The sequence below is a fragment of the Bubalus bubalis genome, chromosome 8 (genome assembly GCF_019923935.1).
Source record: "Bubalus bubalis isolate 160015118507 breed Murrah chromosome 8, NDDB_SH_1, whole genome shotgun sequence".
Lineage (NCBI taxonomy): Eukaryota > Metazoa > Chordata > Mammalia > Artiodactyla > Bovidae > Bubalus > Bubalus bubalis.
In genome coordinates, this window is record NC_059164.1 from 26,745,577 (window position 1) to 26,769,725 (window position 24,149).

The following is a 24,149-nucleotide window of genomic DNA, read 5'->3' on the forward strand; positions in this document are numbered from 1 at the left end:
TTTAAAAAATTTAGATATAATAGAAACTGAATAGGATATAATAGATAGGTGGTACTAAGATTGCATTAAGATTTGTGAAGCGGACAGTTGCCTTACATTAAACAGCAAGTAAAAAAATCAAGCCAGTCCTTCATAAACATTTTTTGCTGGGATGTGCTTGTTTTCTGAAACTACCTCTACTAAATCTCCTGTCAGTCTTGAAACTAGAAGGCAGAAAAGCTTCTAGTGCTACAGCCAACTGCAGTGTAGCCAGAGAAACAGGCAACAAAAATAGAACACCAGGATTGCTGTGCGTGGGTGAGGCAGAAACCACATTATGAGCAAAAGCTTCCAGTATTATTTTAGAACCAATACAGAGCTCTGCACTTCTCTCCTCTCTCTTCCAAAAACACATACTACAAAAATAAAATGAAATGAAATGTATGTGCATTTGCCCTCTTAGAATTATGATTCTTGATCCCCATCCCCCCCTTCCTTTCTTTGGAAGCAAATCGCCAGTATGGAAACACAGTGTGTAAGGCAAGCTTGAAGGGAGGAAAGAGTTAATGGCTTTTAAGGCCCTGCAATAGAGAATTATGGTTTGAAAGATAGAGGCTGGACAGCTGGGTTTGCTGGGGTATTTTTAAATGCATTAATGCAGGCTCCAATCACTCGGCCATGCTTGACCTATTTTTGGCTCAGGCCGACCATTGTTCTATTTCTGTGCCTGTGGGCCATGCTGTTGTTGATTCATATGCAAATGGATTATCACTAGCTTTAGCCAACTTGAGCTGAGAGAGACCAGAGAGGAGGAAGAGACACACACACAGATAGCAGAAGGGCACCGGCTGAAGCCACTGGCAGGACTGACTGACGGTTCCTACAAGGAAACTCTAGCAGCCTGAGGAGCTATAAGCCAGGTTTAATTGGTTTCTTTTTCTCGTGGGTAGAGTTAGTATTTTTCTACTTACTCTGACAAAGCAATAACCCTGAAGCACACTCCTAGTTCCCACCTGCTTTTAGTTTCCGGGATAGCCTAAACTCCAGAGAGCCCTAGCATCCACTGGGTCCTTTCTGCTTTGTACACAGGTTGGTAACCTAGGAAAAGTGTCCAGGTCTTCTGAAAAGTGCGTGTCCCTCTGAACAGAAAGGAAATCATTGTTGAAGTTGATCCTCTGCCGCTTTTCCTTGGGGAGGAGGGAGGACCAGCCAGGGTAGCTCCTGGGGCCCCTGCACTGAGCAGCGATGAATCTTTCATGTAGCTGAAGTAAGAGTGATTGGAATATGCTGCAGACAATTTACGAGACTGACTCGTGTTTTTCTTCAGATGGGGTGGCTGGACGAGAGCAGCTCTTGGCTCAGCAGAGAATGCACAGTATGATCAGCTCAGGTAAGATCTTGCTTCATCACTGAGCCGTTTTCTGTGTGAAAAGGGGGCTGACTTGGGAAATGCAGCTCAGGGAAGCGCCTCTCTTAAGGGTTTGCTGCTTTTTGGTGTTGATGTTGCTATTTTCTTGGTGCATCTGGAAGGTTTAACTTAGATCCCTTCCATTGCTGTTTCCGTGCATATTCAGTGTGCTCAGGGACAGGCTGCTTCTGAATGAAATCGCCAAGCTTCTGATGAAGGATGGGACTGAGTTAAGTAAAATGTAGTTGGGGGTGTTTTGCAACTGACTGACCGTGCAACTAGAAAGAGGAGATGTTTACTGACTGTATGTGTGTTCTAGTGGGACTTTAAAAATCAGGTAAGTTCATATTGGGGCTACAGTTTCCCTTGCAGCCGTCTCTAGCCAGATGATTTTATATTTACAGTGTGCCTACAGAATCACATCTATTTATAGACCTACCTTTTGAAATGTGTTTGCTACAAGAGTTGTGAAGGTAGTTTTAATTTGGCTTTTTTCCCCCCTCAGCCTGAAATGAAACTTCTTAAGGATGAAATAAAATTATTATTAGCAGATGGTTATTTTAATCGTCTTCAAAGCTTCTGGGGAGTCTAGCATTGTCAGGCAGATGCAGTGGCATAACACACATATAAAGGTGTTATGTGCAGGTGCAACATTTTAAAGAATAACAGAAACAGACTCCGATTTCTAGTTTCTCTGTTGTATATGCTTGTGCCTTCAAGAAGCTGAGCTGATGGGAGATGAAGCTTGTCAGCTTTATCAGTTTCTGTTTGTTAAAAGCGCAGACTCTCAGGGCAATAGCAGGGTACATGGGTACTTGTAATTGTTGCTTTTCATATTTATCCCTAGCTAGTTCTGAAAGCCTGAGGGACTTTTTGTCTTGGTTCTCTTCCGAATGCTTCAGTCTAAATTGGCTTAAAGTTCTCCCTCACATCTTCTGTGTTTCTGTGTGGGCTTAATCATAATTATAGATCACCACCTAGATTTCCATATTAAGAATGTGGCATAAAGCAGCATTTACTTGGTAGAACTAGATGGGAAAGAAAGATTCCACAGGTTGGCTTGATATCTGTTTTAGCATTGAACGCCTTCTCATCTCTGTGTCTGTGTTTGAAGCAAGTTCTCTTTGAAGCTCGGTTATTTGGAATGATTTTAGGATCCTTCTGTTCCAGAGTAAAATATCAATTTTGGGTCATTTTGGTATGTTCACACTTAAGTGACAGGACTTACATTAATTCGTGGTGCCTGCTTATTGAAAAGCAAACATACCAGAATGTCAGTAGAGTTTATTACCTTTGCGGCTGCAAAGCTGACAGAAGCATGGGGAGGGCTCAGCCTGTATGTCTCTGATGGAACCGGTCACTTAGCATTTTATTTGTAAATATCTACCTGCTCTATTTAAATTGCTATTTTAGATGTCTGTTCAGTACTACACTTTGTCCTTTTAGTCCTTATCTCTGTGTTACAAGTTTACTATTTCTTTCATATGGTAGAAAACAAGCTGTGCCTTTCAAGCAGAGACTGTCTGGTAGCACCGAACCTTGCTACAGGTGTTTGCAAGCTTTACTTTTCCTCAGTATCTGATAATTATACACAAATTTACTCCAATTTCAGTTGAGATTGTCATTTTCCTGACATTTCATGATTTTTTTTTATACAAAGCAACAGTATTTTCAAGCAGGGACCCGCTTGCGACTGTCTGTGCTGTTGTCAGTTTTACAGGAAGAAACATGTAAGCACCAATAAATGAAACGTGATGTCAATTGACAGACACTCCCAAACCTGTCTGGTATACATAAGGAAACTCCAAGTTCTATTTATTTTTAAATTTGAAACATGAAGACATTTGCGTTCTTCCTACCATGTCCTGTAACTTTTGGTTTTGTTTATTAGCATATTATTATATGCCCTTAAGTTTAATTCCCCTAGTCTTGTATGCTGCTGAGGCAGTGACTCTCAAAGGTAGTGTCACTAAGAGTGTTTTATAAAATCCTGGTGTCTGGTGACTCTCAAAGGTGGTGTCACTAAGAGTGTTTTATAAAATCCTGGTGTCTGGGGTCCGCCTCTAGTGTTTCTATTTAAATGGTATGAGAAACAGCCTGGACACTGGGGTTTTTTAAATCCTGAGTAATTCTAATATGCAGCAAACTTTGGTTATCACTGATACAGGGGAAAGGGGAAGTGATAGTGATGCTGGTGACCCATATTGGTAGGGCTTGCCTTTTAATTGCTACATTAGGGGTGTTTTTGTTTACATTCAGCTACAAATCTTGTTCCTCTTTGGACCAGTGGCATAGATGTGACTGAAAGGGTTAGAAATTGATGGAGTTTTTGGATCTGAAAGAAAAAAAGATACACTGTAGCAGTGCAAGGTGGAAGGAATACTATTCTAGGAGCTGAGAGCTCTGTGTTCCAGCCAGAGCTCTGCTGCTAAATTGTGAAACTGGTTTACTCACTTGTAAACTAAAGAATAAAGATGTCCTCCTGCTTACCTCTTGGCATTCCTGTGAAGGTCAAAGGTAACATGTTATTAACGTGTGTTCTCACTATTTTTTATTAATACTTTTAGTGAATGAACTTGGGTTTCTGGTTCTTCAGTACCAAGATGTATCTCGCTGAATGAGCCAGATAAGCTATAGATTGTACATCACATGGGTGAATGACTTTTTATTTTGATAAATTTTCCTTAGTTACCTTACAAATCAGGGTTTGGTTTTGTTTTCCTGGTCTGTTAAGAATTAAATTCTCTCCTTGAGCAAATGGTGACTTTTAATCAGAGTAGCTTGCGCGCATGTGTGTCTGTATGCTATGGAATGTTTTATTACATAATATTCAAAGGCAAAGAAGTTGCGGAATTAACAGTGAAATCCCAGCAGATTTCTTGAGATTAGTTGTTTGAAAAGCTGTGTTTTCTTGTTAGTCATTGCTTTACAGTTCCTATTTGTTTTTCTAGTTATATTGGATACTATGCATTAATATCGATGACTGTACTTCAGAGCTCTTTATACACTATTGAATTACAAGTGCTTTTTATGGTCCCATTTTTTCCTCATTCTGACCCAGCCACGCTAAACATCTAAGGTAGAATTAGGTTCTACAATGTAGTCTGCTAGTGTTTCTTTCTTTCTTTCTTTTTTTTTTTTTTTAGTAAAAATGTTTTATAATATTGAATCTTGCAGTTCGGTATGAGTGACACATCCTGCCAGGTCAGTCTCCACTTTTGTGGCTGTGTGGGCCAGTGTAAGTGAGAAGTGGCAGAAGCTGAAGCATGTACAAGCACCGACTCAGGTCACTCAGCAGTGGCTGGCAGAATACGAGGTGTTGCCCTGCTGCCAGGCTTGTTGCTTAATATGTTGGACAGCAGAGCCATCCAGATGATATTGGAATGATTATTATGAAAGAATTTCCTAGAGTTTGTACAGCATCATTGTAAAACACATTTACAATAAGGAAAACTCCTGTTTTCACTATGTATTCTTATTTTAGGGTATAAAAGAAAAACACTGAAATCTAAATTCTGAATTTCTTTTAAGGAAAATGTCTCTTCCCCCTTTCAGAATCCTTTCATCTCCTTGGTGTATATTATCGAGGGAAAATGAACATTTCAGATTCAGTAGTCATTTATGTCTACTTGGAAAGCAGAATCTAATTATGAAAATGTAAGTCTGTGAAATGCCCCTGTCATGTCAAGAATCACTTCTGGCATTCCCCATAATCACTATTTTTCCCATTCTCTAACTGAGGTTATCTTTACTTACAAGGTTGTTATCAATTGAAATATTTGATAAGTAGCAATCAAAAAGCTGGTTATGAGTAGGCCCATTGAGAGTGGGGACGAGAACGAGTATTATATTTGTCTGTGGGTAACACAGGTGGCGTAATTGTTGTTGTGTCCTTTAAGTAAGGAAATTCAATAAATCCCTCAGAAGACTATGATAAGCCCAAACTCTGAATTTAAAAAGCTGATTTTTGAGATGAGAAATTTGAAAATGTACTATATTATGTCCCACCAATGATTAATAATGAAGTAATCCTAAAATAGTATAAACTGTCTACCCCCCCCCACCCCCATACACAACACTTAGCATTAACTGGGCAAAGAAAATGATTTGACCTAATGCAACATATCTCAGAAACTGGCAGTCAAAGGAAAAATGGAAGCAGGGATCTTTGATCAGAACTGAGAGACTTAACAGGGCCTGAATTCTCTTCCTCCTTAGAATTTTACTGACAAGTTGACAACTTCCTGAAAATTCTCACTAACATTCCCATAACTGGAGAGAAGCAAACTGAGTGGATTTCCTCAGCTTTTGGTGCTGGTGGTGTTTTTTTCGTGTGACTGAGGAATAGTATGAAGGATTCTGGAAGAGAAACTGGTGAGATGGAGGAAGGTGAACAAATGCTCCCTCTCCAGAGAAATGAAGACTTCAGAGCAACACTGTCAATTGGAAACAAAAAGACCCATAGCTTTTTGCGGTGAAATATTCTTCCCCGAAAACTAATATGATAGATCCTACTAAGAAAAAAACATGAACTTCACTGAGACCATGAAATTATGTTTTAATAATTTATTCCTGCAAGTAGAGCACCTTAGTAAGAACATAAATTCCATAAAGCAGAAGCTCAAAGATAAGATGCTAAACCAATAATATGGGATGAAAAAGGATATTTTAAGTCTAGGAAAACAAATTTAGAATGAAAAAAAGCATGATAATTATAGAACAAAAATATTCATTAGAAATAGCAGGAAACAGAATAGATACCAGTGAAAATTTTTACCAATGAAGAGGAAAGGCTGGAGACAATCAGAGGGACTGAAAAAGGAAAATGGATTAAAGCAATTGGAGAGAAATCAGTAATAAGACAGACAAAGACAGTGTACCATAAGGGTTATTATGTCCCTGAAGTTGATATTCCAAAATATTGAAACAGAAGATTATTTTCTAAAAATAAAGATTATTTCACTGACAAGGGGGAAAAAAAAAGAAATCTGCATATTGAAAGAATTCTCATCTTTTAGGAAAATTTGCTGCAAGTGCTCAGCAGAGAGTCATATCCTAACTGGGCTATTGAATTTCAAATGCTAAATAATTCTTCAGGGGTTCAGGCAAGTAAAGCAAATATCTGCAATAGGAGAGAGAGGGGGTGGGGAGAGAATGTGTGAAACTCAAGGCTTATCAAACTTACCCAGCACTCCATGCCAGAAGATAATGGAGGAAAAGCTCAGAAGCTGTAAAAGAAGTGCAACCTAATGTTCCACTCCAGCGAGATGTTATTAAAGTATAGAGAAAATATGTAGGCAAGTTAGACATCCTCAACCACGACCCAGACGGCCTGACGGGGAAGCCCACACAATGGGGGGAAGAAAAAGAACTTTAAACAAAAGCCAAAAGTGAAATGTAGTCAGAAGAGGAGGAGAAAGCATAGTTAGGTTAATGGGGCAAAAATTGAATCCTTTTAAACAAATGTGAGACTGTGGTTGTAGGACAAAAAGCAAATTTTATGAAGTAGGGCAATGTAAAAATATTCCTAAAGCTCTCATCAATGTGAGGCATTGGGGAGAGGTGAGATGTGGGGATGTGTGAAAGCACTAATATTGGCTCCTTTCTGAGCAGGGACAGACTCCCTGCTGTTTAAAATAGAAACACATGGTTTAAAAAAAGAGACTCCCAACACTGATTTCTTTTAAATAGTTTTTTCATTTAATCTTAGACATATCTTTTTGGAAATAGGAAGCATTTAGTATGTTTATTGTCTTTTCAAATGCAGTTTTTCATTATTAAATTCATTTGAATTTATTTTTTTAAATAAAAATAACTGGTGATATCTCATTTTATAAAAGTTTATTTTATCTATCTCCCAGAATAATTAATATATAAATAGAAGAAAATCAGGAAGAAATTGTGCATGGTGGTGGTAGGGGGACTTCTGTTTTCATTGTCATGATTTTTGCCTTGCATGAATTTTTATAAAATGCCCATATTTTCTAAAGTGTTTCTTACACGCTCACACATGAAGCTACTATGCCGAAATACTAACACTGATTAACTGTAAGTATTAGATACAGAAGCTTGGTTAGTCTTCCAGTGCTAGTAACAGAAAATCCTATTTGAAGTAACAGTGACAAGATAATTTATTATTTAGTAAAATAGCTCGGTAATCAGTCATATCAACGGCAGTCAGGTTCTTCATAGTTCTACAGGTACTGCTGGTCTTAGAGTTGGTATCATCATAAGTCTCTTTCCTCCAGTAGTCTAAAGTTGATTGTAGCAATTCCAGACATTGTCTACATACACAATAAATTCCAGAGACATAGATGAGAAAACTTTGCCTCCTTAGATGTTTTCTTAAGGAAGGAAGTTTTTCTGAGAAGCTCTCTAGCAAGTTTTCTTTAATAACTCACTGAACAAAAGAACATCACCTGCCCTTATATTAGTAAGTCGTTGAAAAGAAGAATGAGACCACTATGATAGCTCCTTCAGACCATGACTGAGCCAGGGAAGGTGGAGCCTGCAACTAATACTCTGACTTCCAGAAGAATGAAGAAAGGGTAAGCAGAATGGATGATGTTAGCTGGACTCCATTTGCTGCTACGGTGTTGGTTGGTGGTTGGAATTTTCTTCTTTGTAATTTTCTTTAGTTTGTAATTTCTCAAAATACAAATAAGTGAAGGAAGTGGACTGTAATTTCTCTTTCAGTTGAATTGTGTTGTGTTACTTCATTTTCATGAAGCTATACATGCATTTAAACACTGATCTTTTTTTTTTCTTTTTTTTACTATTATAGAATAGAAATTCTTACTTAGTACTCTCTGTTGTTAGGAGTCCCTAATACTAAAGAGACTGAAGTAATTGTGGAAGAAGACTGGGTCCCTTTAGGCTGCAAGTCGTCATTTTTTCTTTTTTAGGAAGGAGGGAAATAAACATTATGGACTGGTGCATTAAAGCTTTCATTGGAAATTTGAGTAAAATACTCATTTATTGTTGGCTTTGAGAGATACAGAAAGTATTGCAAGAAATTTTTAAAGAATGTGTAAACTTTTTCAGTACATTAAGGGAGGATTTTCTTTAAAATATTCAGAAAGCAATTTCTTTGCCAGTATGTTGCTACAGTCATTACATTTTCAGAGTAATGAACAATTTTAACAATCTGGGATGGTAACTTCGTTTTAACATTTTTTTTTTCCTGAATTAGAAGACTTTGAAAACAATTTAATTGCAGTAAAAGTCCATGGAATGACTTTTAAAACAAGCCTTCTTTAGATGAAATTCAAAGATATTTTGGCATGTGTTTCAAAACAGTGTGTCAGTATTGTGGTCTATCCAGTTCTTAAAAGGAAGTTGCAGTACTAGCGGATATTAGCTCGGGATATGAAACGCCCTTACAATGGGCAGTTCTGATCTTGGGAGATTGACAATTGGGATATGAAAGGACAAGAAAATACCTTGTTCTCACTAATTCCATTCTTCTTCCACTAAGTCAGTTGCACAAAACAAATGTAATTAAAACAATTTTTTTTAACAATACTAAACAATGTGTACTTTTAAGTGTTATCAGAGAACTTTATGTTCAGTGCTTGATGAATACAAAACTAAGTCAGTCTTACGTTTTATAAAAATATCAGTTCCATTCCTTATATCCATGTTAAATTTTCTATAGTAAAAATAAGTGATGGGCCTTTTATATATGGTGTTTTAAATATATCCAATAATTAAATCCAATGAAAACTACATTTAAGGGAGAAGGAAATTTACCAAACCACAAAGTGTAATTAGTCATATACTTATGATTAAACTCTTTGCATGTTGATAAGTCTGGAAATACCCCAGAACTTCACTTTCTTGTGTCTTCCCCTCATGTCTTCCCCTTCTTCCTCTACCACTTGTATTTGAAAGGTTCAATTTGTAAATTATATTCAGCATTGACACAGCTGTAGCCACGTGAATGTCATTTTCAATTATTCAATGTAAGTTTTGGTGGGTGGCTAAGGCATGGCATTTCCAAGCTCAGTTAAAATATGATACTGTCATGTTTTTTTTCAAAATTTGAAATTAAAAACAAACCAAACAACAACAGAAAAAAAGAAAAAAACCGGGAAAATTTCTCTGCATCTCCATTAAATTACCCTGTGGCCTGGGAGTTCTTGCTATTGTAGAAGCATGTTCACCCAGAAAGTTTTCAGGGAACCCCACATAGGGTGAGCTAGAAAAGCTCTTCATGAATTGAACTCGATTTAGGTTGTATTTGTGATGTTGGTTTTTGAATCTGCTTATGGAGAGAATTCAAGTATGTATTTTGAGTCTGTGATTTTACATCAGGAGCTACTCATTTTTTATTAGTAATAAATATTATCACTGTCAGCATCTTTATTGTTTCTTTCTGCCCCATTCTACTCGAATGTAGTTGTTTAGTCTCAGATTAGAAGGTCAGTGATTGGACCTATATATGCTCATCTTGTTTTTTTTTTTTTTTTAATCACTGTCATTCTTATTATTGATATAATGAGCTAATGTTTCAGAGCTTTTTCTATACCAGGCGTTATTTTACTATTTAATCCTCTCCACAGCTTGAGGAGGGATACAATAGTTGCAGCATATTTTACTGATGAGAACATTGTTTCGGAGAAATTTACTGATGGTCATCATGGCTAGGAGCTGACAGAGTCAGCTATGAACTTGTTCTTGTTTACCATGTCCCTGCCACTTTTTCTCAAAGAGGAAAATATTTAGCATGGTAGAATGGTTTTCATATCTGTTTGGTGCTAAAGATGTGGAATCAGCTATACTTATAAACACACATCTAGATACTCCTCTTGGTCCTGAGAAGTTTACAGCACACACATGCAACTTTGTTGAAATACTTTCTGGAAGGGCCTTACTTCACAACCCCAGAGCTTGATAATTAAATTGGAGTAAGTTAACAAGATCTCTCAGACTTTATTTTTCTGGGCTCCAAAATCACTACAGATGGTGACTGCAGCCATGAAATTAAAAGACGCTTACTCCTTGGAAGGAGGGTTGTGACCAACCTAGATAGCATATTCAAAAGCAGAGACATTACTTTGCCAACAAAGGTCCGTCTAGTCAAGGCTATGGTTTTTCCTGTGGTCATGTATGGATGTGAGAGTTGGACTGTGAAGAAGGCTGAGTGCCGAAGAATTGATGCTTTTGAACTGTGGTGTTGGAGAAGACTCTTGAGAGTCCCTTGGACTGCAAGGAGATCCAACCAGTCCATTGTGAAGGAGATCAGCCCTGGGATTTCTTTGGAAGGAATGATGCTAAAGCTGAAACTCCAGTACTTTGGCCACCTCATGCGAAGAGTTGACTCATTGGAAAAGACCCTGATGCTGGGACGGATTGGGGGCAGGAGGAGAAGGGGACGACAGAGGATGAGATGGCTGGATGGCATCACTGACTTGATGGACGTGAGTCTGAGTGAACTCCGGGAGTTGGTGATGGACAGGGAGGCCTGGTGTGCTGCGATTCATGGGGTCGCAAAGAGTCGGACATGACTGAGCAACTGATCTAATCTGAACAAGATCTTGGAGAAGGCAGTGGCAACACACTCCAGTACTCTTGCCTGGAAAATCCCATGGGCAGAGGAGCCTGGTGGGCTGCAGCCCATGGGGTCACTAAGAGTTGGACACGACTGAACGACTTCACTTTCACTTTTCACTTTCATGCATTAGAGAAGGAAATGGCAACCCACTCCAGTGTTCTTGCCTGGAGAATCCCAGGGATGGGGGAGCCTGGTGGGCTGCCGTCTATGGGGTCGCACAGAGTCAGACACGACTGAAGTGACTTAGCAGCAGCAGCAGCAGCAGCAACAAGATCTAGGGCTGAGACCAACTTAAGGCAACCTCCAGTATTCCTTGAGATTGATGCTACATGGAGTAATGAGCAGACACCATGGACAGAACCAGTTATCCCAGTGTACTTGGCTTATGATTTCCAGTGCCCATGGTAACAGTAACATCTCACAAACCTTAAACGTTAAGGGTTATACCACTTCAAAAAGAACACGATTATTAATGTATTTTAGCTGGAGAAAGTTTTTTTTTTTTTTTTTAAATGTCCACACCATGGGGCTCAAGTTTCTTTCAACCGAAGTATTTGAATTTTACCCATCCTGGTTTTTACCTGGAAATAGGGGCAAGGAGAGGTTAATAAAGTTTGCATCTCTACTCAAGTCCTGATGCAGTGTCAGATGTTTGAGCCAAGGGATGATCTAACTAACAGAATTAGATTCTGCCTGTTTTGAATATATATTGGTTCAGTTTGGGTCCAGTTTGGGCATTTTGGGTGAAAATTGTATTTTTTTTTATCTTGACTTAAATTTTATTTCACTGGATGAATATTGTATGTTCTATAGATAGCTTATTCATAAAATTCACCAATTATGCTAATCCAGTTATTCAAGACTCAACTCTTGGGTTTCCATCCACTGAATTTTATAATTCTATTCACTCTGAGAATCTCAAGCCGTTTTTAGGAATCACTACATTGTAAAGGCATTATTGATTTTCATGTTATTAACCAACATAATTTATTGCCTTCGTGGGAGAAAGAAGCTTTCAGAAGATCATTAAATGCATTAAAATCTGCAGATGCCCACATGTCTGTGGCTCTCTTTAGCAGGCTGACTCCTTTGGGTCAGTTATTCTTAGCTTCCGTATTTCTATCTTATGGCATCGCAGGTCTAAGATTAGCTTGTTAGGCGTTATCATGCCATCTGAGTTACCTCCTAATATAACTCTACACTGGAATGATTATTTATAGAAAGAGCATTCTGTCATTTTTGGGTTATTTCTAGTAGTTTAAATAAAGAAGAATAACATTCAAGTGAAACCACAGATTCCTTCCTGCTGCCAAAACAACATGATAACTGTCTGCTTAAGGGGCAATAATGTTTAAATGTGTGTTTAGGGTGATTGCAGAATTCTTTTTATCTCTCCTACTCTGACAGAAAGGGGAGGCCTTTGGATAGTGATGTATAATGCTTATGGAAAGGCAAACAGGCAGCCTTGATGCTTTCTGTCACCGAGCACAGAAGACTCTGGTTGATGATGACAACATGAGACACAGGGTTTATTTTTAGAAACAGACATTGCTAAGCTCTCTGGTGTTAATATGGCTCATAAACAGGGCTCGCTGTTGACCCTTACAGTGAAAATGGCATTTTATACATATACGCAAACAAACTTTTTTCTTTTTTTACTTGCAAGAATGATTCTGTTATTAAGAAAACTGTTACAACCTTTTAAAGCTAATAAGCCTAAATTCTATTAAATTTCACCAGTAGATACTGGAGATAGATTATTTTAAAATCCTATGAAGATTGGGTTTAGAAATGGTTTCTGAGAGACAACTGAATGTTATAAGTACAGTGACTGTACTTATAAGGTTGCTTATAAGGTGGGGAAAAATAGGTGAATATACATCATAAATGATTTTTAATAATGTTACCATGCCTTTAAAATAGATCTGTGCTTTTGGCTTTATTGCAGCAGTATATAAAATATAGCTATAAAAGATTATAATAGGCTATGATGTATTAATGTAAGTTGCTGATTTTAAACAGATGAGATAAAATTCTTAGTATATTAAAAGTGTAGATACACGTCTCTACTAGTTGTTTTGGTATAACTAACTCTTGATGAACCAAACAAATTTCATGTATAATAAAACATGCAATTTCACATTTGAGAACTGTTCACTTAGCTTATTTAAACTGTGTACTTAATTCAGAATTTAGCAATCAATATTTTGCTTTAAAATTAGAATTGTGATTTTAATCTGTTAAATTTATATTTTGTATTTCCTATTAACTCATTGTTAGATGATGAAAATGTGGAGGTGTTAATACATTTCCTATTGCACCTTAGTCAAAATGCTTTGGAATGGATAACTTAGAGCTCAGTCAGAATATTCATAATTTTGTTATTATTTACTAAAAAAATATTATCTTTTTAAAAGATAAATATTTTTGTGCTTGTACTCAATATAAGGAATCCACTGACCACTAAGAATTTGCAGAATGATGGACAAAAACAGGAAACACACAGCAATTCAACTGTATTCTCAAAGAAGCCAAGATGTAATAAATAAATTCAGAGGGTGTAAGTAAAACAATTATAGGAACCAGTTACATCCCAGCCAGTCTTAATTAGCAGGTTGAAGGTTTGGGGAGGGTGACGTAATTGCTTGAACCTTTGAAAGCTGAGGTGAAATAGTCATTCATCTGCTCATCTTTTCACTCAAAAATATTTGAGAGTCATCCACAAAGCCAGGTATTGTTCTAGGGATAGAGGAGCTAACTCTGAAACAGGACAAGGAAACACATGTGGACTTGATTGTTCAATTGAAGGATGGATGATGGATGATAAGGCTACTTTAGATAGTAATAAGAACTAAGGGAAAACAAAATGGAAAAATGGGATGGAAAGTGACTGGTACCAGGGGCCATACTAACTATAGTAATCAAATAAAGCCTTTTGGGGATGCTAAAATATGAAGAAAATCTACCCAACGAAAGTAGGTTTTCCATCAACGTTGCATTTGGGCTAAGTCAAATAGAATAAAAACAGTTAGAAAAGAGCAGAAAATGTTACAGAGCTATTTTAGTTTCCACTTACCTCTGCCTTGTATGAGGAATGAGGGAACTTTTATCTGCATGTGGATGAGAAAGCCCAGGGAAGACTGTTGACTATGACTGTCTCTATTTTCCAAAGAGAGACTCTGGAATCAGCTGAGCTCTTCCTAGGATTAATGCTGTTGTTTAGAAATTAAGGACCTTGTAGAGCTCCTTACCTTTGCTCTTTCCTGAAGATTTATCTTTGTCCCTATTCAAACTCTTGGCTCAACTGTGCTGAAACATCTTACTCCAGCAGTGGGAACCTAGAGACGTGAATGCTTTCTCTTTCCTGGGGGCCAAAATGAAGGGAACAGTATGTGCCCATAGGCTGAAGCAGAGGAGTCTAAGAAGGTTTTCTCATGAACACAATATTGCACACCTTTTAAAGGGGGTATAAATTATGGTATAAACCCCAGTGTTTATTGAGCATCTACAGTGTGCTGGGTACTTAATTTAGGGAAATCATGGGTCAAATCTTGTTGGGTGGTGGCTGTAGAACTGTCACTTCCAAACAAAATGTTTAGGATACATAATCTTCCTCATGTTGACCAGTGACTAGATTTGTGACAAGTGGTTGCACTAGTTGAGCAAAGAAGTACTTCATGGAGGTAATAGATCTATTTAAAAAAAAAGAAGAAACAGCAGTGTGCTAGGAGCTGTTTTCTCCTCATGTTCTGCTCTCTCCTGAGTAGGGAACAGTGATGGATACACATAGTAGAATGCACAAACATTTTTGAGGGACTGACACATTATCTCACATGCTTGATGCCTCATGGGGTTTTCCCTCAACATTCCAGTTGGTCTAAGTCAAATGGAATGAAAGCACAATTAGCATAGAGCAGGAAGTGTTCTGAGGCTATTTTAAACTCCACTGACTTATGCCTTGTGGAAGGGATGGGGAAGCCTTTATTAGCCAGTAGGTTAGGAGCCAGGGGAAGACTGTCAGCTACAGTTTTTCCCCTAGCCTCAAGAAGACTGGGACTGAGCCAGACTTCTGGCCAAGATGTTTTGTGGGAATCACAGTGTAGCTTGAGAAAAATAGTTAACAGTTACCTTCTTTTTTGCCCCCACAAGGATTGTCTTATTCAATCAGTATTTATTGAGTACTCAATAGCTGTATTTTTAAGCTAGATTTATTTATGTTATTATTTATATATTTAATCAGCTCTTTCCTTTTTCTGAAATACACTTCTGCTTTATTCCAACAAGTAATCACTAGAGAAATTCTAATTCTTACAAAATCCAGTTCAAATGTCTCTATATCTCTTAAGTTTTCCCCAGTCTCCTGAAGTACCTCCTCAGTCATGATATTAACCTCTCTTCCATCCTCTCTCTTCTCTCCATCCTCAATAATCCTTTATTATACTCCCTTATAACATTCCCATTTTCTGTCTTATACTGTGGTTATTTATGTATATATGTCCCCATCCCCCCAATTATTTATATGCTCCAAGAGGAAAAGGATCATGTTTTATTTCTATTTTTATTCCCTGCAGTGCCTAGCACATAATTGATTCCTGAAGCTATTTTTAAATGAATGAATGAGTGAATAAAGAGTACAGTGATATTGTACACGTTTGTTTTTAGATTTTTTTGAAATCTTTCCTTCTTTTATGTAGAAAATAAATCTACAGTTATTTGTTAATTTGAAAAATACAGACTTTTGAGGATGTTAGAACCTGTGACTCAAAAATTTAGACTATTCTTTATAGAATGTAAGTCAAGAATGATGTCCAGTGCTTTGTAATATGTATATGAACCTTTAAATGTTTCATTTATCCTTAACAAAGCAAATTTTGGAGTATTTTTATTTGGAGTTGGTCTTTCAATGAGTAATCAATAGAAATTTTGTAAGATATAAGTCTGCATTCAAAATATTTTGTGAAATAGCTAATTTAAGACTGTCTGAATATAAATGCACATTTTTTATCTCAGGGTAAGAATAAATGTAGTTGTACAAATGATTACAGGTGTACTTTTATATTATTCAAATACCACTTCATATTTAATTCTGCTTTTCTCTTTGTGATACTTCTTATATAGACAGTTTTCTTAGATAAAGGACAAAAATGAATGGATTTTTTTGGTTAACAATAATATTGATTGCAACAGTTCTATACCTTGGAGCCACTTAGAACTCATCTTCATTTCTTCAGGAGTTATTTAATTGGCTGTATTTTTTGAGAAGGTGGCAATGAAAGAAGATTTTTCTTTTGGTAGATATTTTATTGATCAGATTTTGAATACCAGAGGTACAGTAGTTTAAAAAATTATCTGAAGTAAAATGTCAGAACAGGGAATTCACAGAGTGAGATATTAAGGAAAAACAGATGGAAGGAATGAATCAATCCTTGTACAGAGCTATTCAAGGAAAAGAATGAAATAAATATATATATATATCTAAGTGGGAGAGAAATGATGAAGAGAATAGATTTAACATATGTAGGGAAAAGACACATAATTTTTTCTGGTAGTCTTTTTGCTCTGATTTAGACTTAAACTCAGCACAAGTTAGGATAAATTAAAGGCATTAAGGCTTGGAAAATTAATTGAGTTAGTTAAAAATATAAGTATGAGCCAAAAAGGAATTGGATAATAAAACAAAATTTTAACATAGCTGTTGAACTTAGCTTAGTAGATCACAGAGAATAAATGGATATCTGTGTTCTTTCAGTTATTTTGCAAATGCTGCCTATTATGTTTTCTCATCTTTATGAATCCAAGTTAAGTGTGTAAGTTCTGTAATAATCATATTGAGATAGAACAAATCAAGGTTAGTTGACCTTAGATTTAGAAGTTTCCCTATTTTATATTAACCATTGTCAAAAAATAAGGATTAGTTCAAGCAAATTTCCAAAGAAATATAATTTTAAAGCTATAAACACAATTAATTGAAAACACTCATTGGTTTTCTGAAGATGAACAAAATTAAAAAAAATTATCTTGGTATGAATTTAACCCAACTTTTATATTTAAAGAAGGAAAATAATGTAAACAGTCTCAGGCAACTGATGATTAAACATAATAAAAACAATGCCCCGAGTTTAAAATCACTTCCTTCGGATTTTAATCAAGAGTCAACTCTCGCTATTCATTATCCCGATAATTAAATGGAAATTACCCCACATCATTAACCTGGAAACATTAATGATTCTTTTTAAAAAATTTTTTAGCAAGATAGTCCTAAATCTGAATATGAATATAATTCTAGAAAACGTTGTATGAGTTCATCTTTAGATGACTATAAAATATATATAGGGCTTCCCTGGTGGCTCAGAGTCTGCCTGTAATGCAGGAGACCTGGGTTCGATTCCTGGGACAGGCAGATCCCTTGGAGAAAGAAATGGCAACCCACTCCAGTATTCTTGCCTGGAGAATTCCATGGGCAGAGGAGCTTGGTCGGCTACAGTCCATGGGGTCTCAGAGTCGGTCGTGACCAAGCCACTAACACTATCACTTTCACAAAATATATTAAATTGCGTTCTAGACAAGGGAGAGGACATCTTTCTGTTTCATTATTTACTCTGGTCATGTTCCTTGAGTACTGAACCAATGTGGTAGAGATTATCTTTATGCTTCACGAATCATATATGTGAGAACCATTTTCCCCATATGCCTGCCATCACTGAATATTGTCAGATTTTAGATATTTATGCCAAACTGAGAGATGGAAAATGGCACAACATTACTTTTTTGTGTGAATTTCGCTTATTTCTGGTGGAGCTGAATGGTTTTCATATGTTTTAGTCATTTGAATTTTCTTTTATGGAGAAATAATTTTCACCAGAATGTTTAAAGGAAAAAAAATCTATCAGTGAATGTCACCTGTTAACAGACTAAAGGAAAAATTAATATGATCATTTCACTAGATGCAAAAAAAAAAAATCAATAAAATTCAGTACCTTTTCTGGACAGAAACTCTTAAACTAAGAACAGAAGGAAAAAACAAGTATTATAAACCAAAACCTACCTGAGACTTTGTATTTAATGGTAAAATTAAAACACATTCTCTTTGATTTTAGGAACTTTGTCTTTGGAGGTCCTAGTTGATGTGGTAAAACATAAGCATTCAACAAGATATGCAGATTTTTAAAGGAAAAGAAACTAATTGAACTAATAAACAGCTTAGTTTAGATTGCTCAGTACAAGGTCAGTACAACATAGAAATCAAAAAGATTGCTTTATACCAGAAATAACCAAGTAAAAATCTAGTAAAATGATAGCATTTATAAATACCAGCTGAAACTTTTATGGAGAAATTGATAAAATTATTGAGGGCATACAAGAAAACCAGGAAAAAAATTGAATCATTCTGTGCCATGAATAGGAAGACTACTTTTAAAAATTACTTATTCCAAAATTCATGCATAAATCTATTTTTGAAACAGCTAACTTTCTTTTAAAAGTAGACCATCTCTAATTCAAAAAGTCAAATGTACTTAATGGTATTATATAGTAAGTAAACTGCATGTTATTTTGTAGTTAGTAACAGTTACCGTTTCATAGTCTTCATTTCCAGCAGCCATTAGTCCCCCTGCTTCCGATAGCCTGATATCAATTGCTTCTGTTTTATGAATGTTAGTATACAAATTCAGATAAAATCCCAACAGGATCTATCAGAAAATTTGACATACTAAGTTCTACAATTAGAATACTGAACTATTTTTTAATATCTTGGTGTATGGCAGAGTTTGCATCACAGATCAGTGTCATAGGACAAACTATTAATTAAATGGCTTGGGAACAATTAATATATTTAACTAAAAATTATTGTCAAATAATATTATATTCAGTTATCTATTTTTATAATACTGTTGTTATCCTGTCTTATTGAACAGGTTACTACTTAAACTTTTGTAAAGCCAGTGTATTCTATAATGTGTATTGTTGTTCAGTTGCTAAGTCCCATTCCACTCTTTACAACCCTACAGACTTATAGCACGCCAGGCTCCCCTGTCTTTCACTATCTTCAGCAGTTTGCTCTGGTTCGTGTCCATAAGTTGGTGATGCTATCTAACCGTCTCATCCTCTGCTGCCCCCTTCTTCTTTTGCTTCAGTCTTTCCCAGCATCAGGGGTCTTGCATTTTATGGAGAGAGGAAAACTAATTTTGGGCTTCCCAGGTGGCTTGGTGGATAAAGAATTTGTGTGCAATGCAGGAGACTCGGGAGATGCAGATTTGATTCCTGGGTCTGTAAGATCTCTTGAAGCATGGCAACTCACTCTAGTATTCTTGTCTGAAGGATCCCATGGACAGAGAAGCCTGGGCTACAGTCAATAGGGTCACAAAGAGTTGGATATGACTGAAGCGACTGAGAACGCACATCAAGAAGTAATTTTATGAAGATATGGGAAGAATTTTAGTTAATTTAAGTAAGTTAGATGAGAGTAGTAGTCAATGTTTATATAGCTCATCAATTTTCAAAAGATAATTAAGATTAAATAAAAAATTCAGATTTAAGAATACCGTTGAGTGAAATAGAAAGATGATAATGCAGTCAAGGAAAAAAGATAACAACACTGTCCTGAGTGAGTGAGTGAGTGAAGTTGGTCAGTTGTGTCTGACTCTTTGTGACCCCATCGACTGTAGCTCACCTGGCTCCTCCATCCATAGAATTTTCTAGGCAAGAGTACTGGAGTGGGTTGCCATTTCCTTCTCCAGGGGATCTTCCCAACCCGGGGATCGAACCTGGGTCTCCCGCATTGCAGGCAGACGCTTTACCATCTGAGCCACCAGGGAATCCCAACACTGTCCTGAGGTCTCATCAAATAGTAGCTGCTGAGTAGTGACTAAGAAGATCAATGAGGAAATTATATTTTCCTAGTCTTATTGAGAAATAATTGATAGACCTCACTGTATAAGTTTAAGGCATATAGCAGGACAGTTTGAGTTTACGTATATTGTGACATGGCTACCACAGTAGTTTCAGCTAATATTCATCTTCTCATATAGATACCAAAAAAGAAAAGAAAAAATAACAAAAGAAACCATTTTTTTTTCTCACTGTGATGAGGACCCTTAGGGTTTACTCTCTTCAGAACGTTATTGTGTATACAATAGCAGTGGTAGCTGAAGTTACCTTGTTGAACATTACACCCCCAACACTTACGTATAACTGAAATTTGTACCTTTTGACTACCTTCCTGCACTTCCCTCCTCCCCTGCCAGAACACGCCCTACCTCCTCACACCCCCACCCGCCCTGTTGCCACCACCATCTCTGGTAATGTCAGGTCTGATCTCTTTTTCTATGAGTTTTTACAAATTCCACATAAAAGTAATGCCATCAAGGTCTTGCAAATTGTAGAGTTGTCTTGTTTTTTTAATAGCTGGATAATATTTTATAGTGTATGTATATACAACTTTTTTGTCTGTTCATTGTCTGTGGACACTTAGGTTGTTTTCATGTCTGGTCCATTGTAAATAATGCTGTTCTGAATATGAGGGTGCTAATACATTTTTGAGTTAGTGTTTTCATTACCTTTGAGCGTATTCCCAGAAGTGGAATTGTTGGACATGTGGTTGTTCTATTTATAATTTTTTGAAGCTGTTCTGCACTGTATTCTGTAATTTGTAATACAACAACGGCACAGGAGGGCTTTCTTTTCTCCACATCCTCACTGGCATTTATTATTGCCTGCCTTTTGACAGTAACCATCCAGGTGTGAGGTGATATCCCATGGTGGTTTTAATTTGCAGTTCCTAATGACTAGTGATGTTGGATATCTTTTCATGTATCTTTTGTGTTTTCATATATTTCTTTTGGAGAAATGTCTGTTCATGTTCTTTGCCCATTTTTTAATTGTTATTTGTGTTATACGCTGTTGAGTTTTTTTTTTTATGTTTTTAGTACTAACCTCTTATCAGATACATAGTTTGCAAGCATTTTTTTCTCCTTTTTTAGGTGTCTTTTCTCTTTTATGATGGTTTCTTTCATTATGCAGAAGCTTTTTAGTTTTAGGTAGTCTGATTAGTTTATTTTGTTGCCTGTGCTTTAGATATCATATCCAAAAGCTTATTACCGAAACCCGTATCAAGGAACTTTGTTCCTATGTTTTCTTCCAGGAGTTTCATGGATTCAGGTCTTACATTTAAGTCTTTAATTTTTTCAAGTTAATTTTTGTGAATGATATACGATACAGGTACATTTTCATTCTTTTCATATGAATATCCAATTATACCAGCACCATTTATTGGAGAGACTTTTGATCATCAAGTATATTCTTTGCCTCTGTGTCAAATATTAGTTGACTGTGTATACTTGGGTTTATTTCTGGCCTCTGAATTCTGTTCCCTTGGCTTATTTGTCTTTTTGTTTTTTAGCGCTGGTACCATACTGTTAGTAGTCTTAGATTACAGCTTGAAATCAGGAAGTGTGATACCTCCTGTTGTTCTTTCTCAAGATTTCCTTGGCTATTTAGGGCTTTTCATGGTTCCATATAAACTTTAAGACTTTTTTCCTACTTCTGTAAAAATAATACCATTGGCATCTTTATAAAAATTTCATTGAATCTGTAGATGGTTTTCAGTAGTATTGACATTTTAAAAATACTAATTTCAAACCATAAATATGGGATGCCTTTCAATTTATTTGTGTCTTTTACAGTTTCTTTCATTAGTGTTTTGTAGTTTTACCACAAACATCTTTTATCTCCTTAGTTAAATGTATTCCTAAGTATTTTATTGTTTTTGAAGCAATTTCTTTATATTCTTTAACAAAAACTTTTTATTAGTGTTTAGAAATGATAGTGATTTTTGTATATTAATTTTATATCCAGGAACTTTACTGAATTCAATGATCTAACAGCTTTTTAGTTGAATTTAAGCTTATATAAGGGGGCTTCCCTGGTGGCTCAGAAGTTAAAGCGTCCGCCTGCAATGTGGGAGACCTGGGTTCCATCCCTGGGTCGGGAAGATTACCTGGAGAAGGAAATGGCAACCCACTCCAGTATTCTTGCCTGGAGAATCCCATGGACGGAGGGGCCTGGTGAACTATAGTCCTTGGGGTTGCAAAGAGTCGGACACAACTGAGTGACTTCACTTTCACTTTCAAGTTTATATAAAATCATTTGATCTGCAAATAGAGACAGTTTTATTTCTTTCTTTCCAATCAATTCTTATACCTTTATTTCTTTTTCTTGCCTGATATAGTAGAACTTCCAGTACTGTATTGAATGGAAGTTGTGAGGGGGCACCCTTTCCTTGTTCCTGATATTGAGGAAAAGCATTCAATCTTTCATCATTTGAGTATGATGTTACCTGTGGGTTTGTCATATATGGCCTTTATTATGTTGGGCATGTTCCTTCTATGCCTGGTTTAAGTGTTTTTATGATCCAAATGGATGTTGGATTTTATTGAGTGATTTCTTGCATTTATTGATATGATCACAATACTTTCTCTATTCAGTCAGTGTGATACATCAACGTTGCATATGTTGACCTATCTTTGTATTCCAGAGACAGAGCCCATTTAATTATGGTGAATGATCCTTTTAATGTGCTGCTGAATTCAGTTTGCTAGTATTTTATTGAGAATATTTGCATCTGTATTCATAAGAAGATTTGCCTGTAGTTTTAATTTTTGGTAGTGTACTTTCTGGTTTTGGTGTCAAGATAGTGCTGGCCTCTAAAAATGAATTTGGGAATATTGCCTTCTGATTCTCTGTCTGACTGATCTTTCCATTGTTTGGGGTCAGGTATTCAAGTCCCCAGCTATTATTGTCTTGCTGTTTATTTCTCCTTTTATGTCTGTTTTCACTCTATATTTTTAGATGCTCAGATGTTGGGTCCATAAATATTTATGATTGGTTTATCTTCTTGATGTATTGATTCCTTTATCATTAAAATAATGACCTTCTTTTTCTCTTTTTAGCATGTTTGGCTTGAAGTCTATTGTTTTCTGATAATGAGTGTGGCTACCTCTGAATTTTTTTGGTTAGCATTGCCAGCAAAGATCCATCTAATCAAAGGTATGGTTTTTCCAGTAGTCATGTGTAGATGTGAGAGTTAGACTATAAAGAAAACTGAGTGCCGAAGAATTGATGCTTTTGAACTGTGGTGTTGGAGAAGACTCTTGAGAGTCCCTTGGACTGCAAGGAGATCCAGCCAACCCATCCTAAAGGAAATCAGTCCTGAATATTCATTGGAAGGACTGATGCTGAAGCTGAAACTCCAATACTTGAGCTACCTGATGCGAAGAACTGACTCATTTGAAAAAAGCCTGATGCTGGGAAGGATTGAAGGTGGGAGAAGGGACAACAGAGAATGAGATGGTTGGACAGCATCTCCGACTCAATGGACATGACTTTTGAGTAGTCTCTGGGAGTTGGTGATGGACAGGGAGACCTGGTGTGCTGCAGTCCATGGGATCACAAAGAGTCAGACACAACTGAGTAACTGAACTGAACTGAACTGAACCTCTGAATTTTTTGGTTAGCATTTGAATGAAACATCTTTTTGCATCTTTTCACACTCAGTCTATAATAGCCTTCAAAGCTAAATTAAATCTCTTATGGACAGCATATTCTTGGATCATGTGGTTTTATCTGTTCAGCAGTTTTCTGTCTTTTGATTGAAGAATGTAATCTTTTTACATTTGAAGTAATTATGGACAAAAGCTTATCGTTTCTGTTTTATTGTTTTCTCATTGTTTTATAGATCTGTTGTTCCATTTTTCTCATCCTGCTGTCGTTTTTGTATTTTGATGTCTTTTGGTGTCAGTATGCTTGGCTTTTTTATTGTGTTTTTTTGTGTAATTACTACACAAAAGTTTTGTGTTTACCATGAGGCTTACATTAAAAACCTTAAATGTTAACAAGTACTTTTAAGCTTATAACAACTTAACTTTAATATAATTCATATGCTTTATACTTTTACTTAATCTTTCCCTCACATTTTATGTTATGGCTCTTAAAATTTACATGCTTTTATTGTCTAAATATAGACTATTGAGTTTATGGTTATTTTTGTAACATTCTTTTTTAAACTTTTAAACTAGAGTTGTGAGTTATGCACCATTTTTACCACATTACAAATTTAACTATGACTATATTTACCATTACCAGTAAAATTTAGTCTATATTTTTTTGGTATCACGTTAATTAACATTCTTTTACTTCTTCTCAAAGAACTCT

At 36.3% G+C, this 24,149-nt stretch overlaps 1 protein-coding gene across 4 annotated transcripts in view; it reads left to right on the forward strand.

Moving 5' to 3' along the window:
* The window catches only part of HDAC9 (histone deacetylase 9), a 1,051,976-nt gene that overhangs the window by 466,839 nt on the left and 560,988 nt on the right, over positions 1 to 24,149 (forward strand). For 2 of the 4 annotated variants that reach the window (XM_044946512.2, XM_044946509.2), the window contains one exon: positions 1,307 to 1,369. In XM_044946512.2, coding sequence (XP_044802447.2) covers positions 1,307 to 1,369 — 63 coding nt within the window. Of the gene's footprint in view, positions 1 to 490; positions 900 to 949; positions 1,069 to 1,306; positions 1,370 to 24,149 lie in introns of those variants that run through there. The other 2 variants (XM_044946510.2, XM_044946511.2) reach the window with 2 other exon arrangements.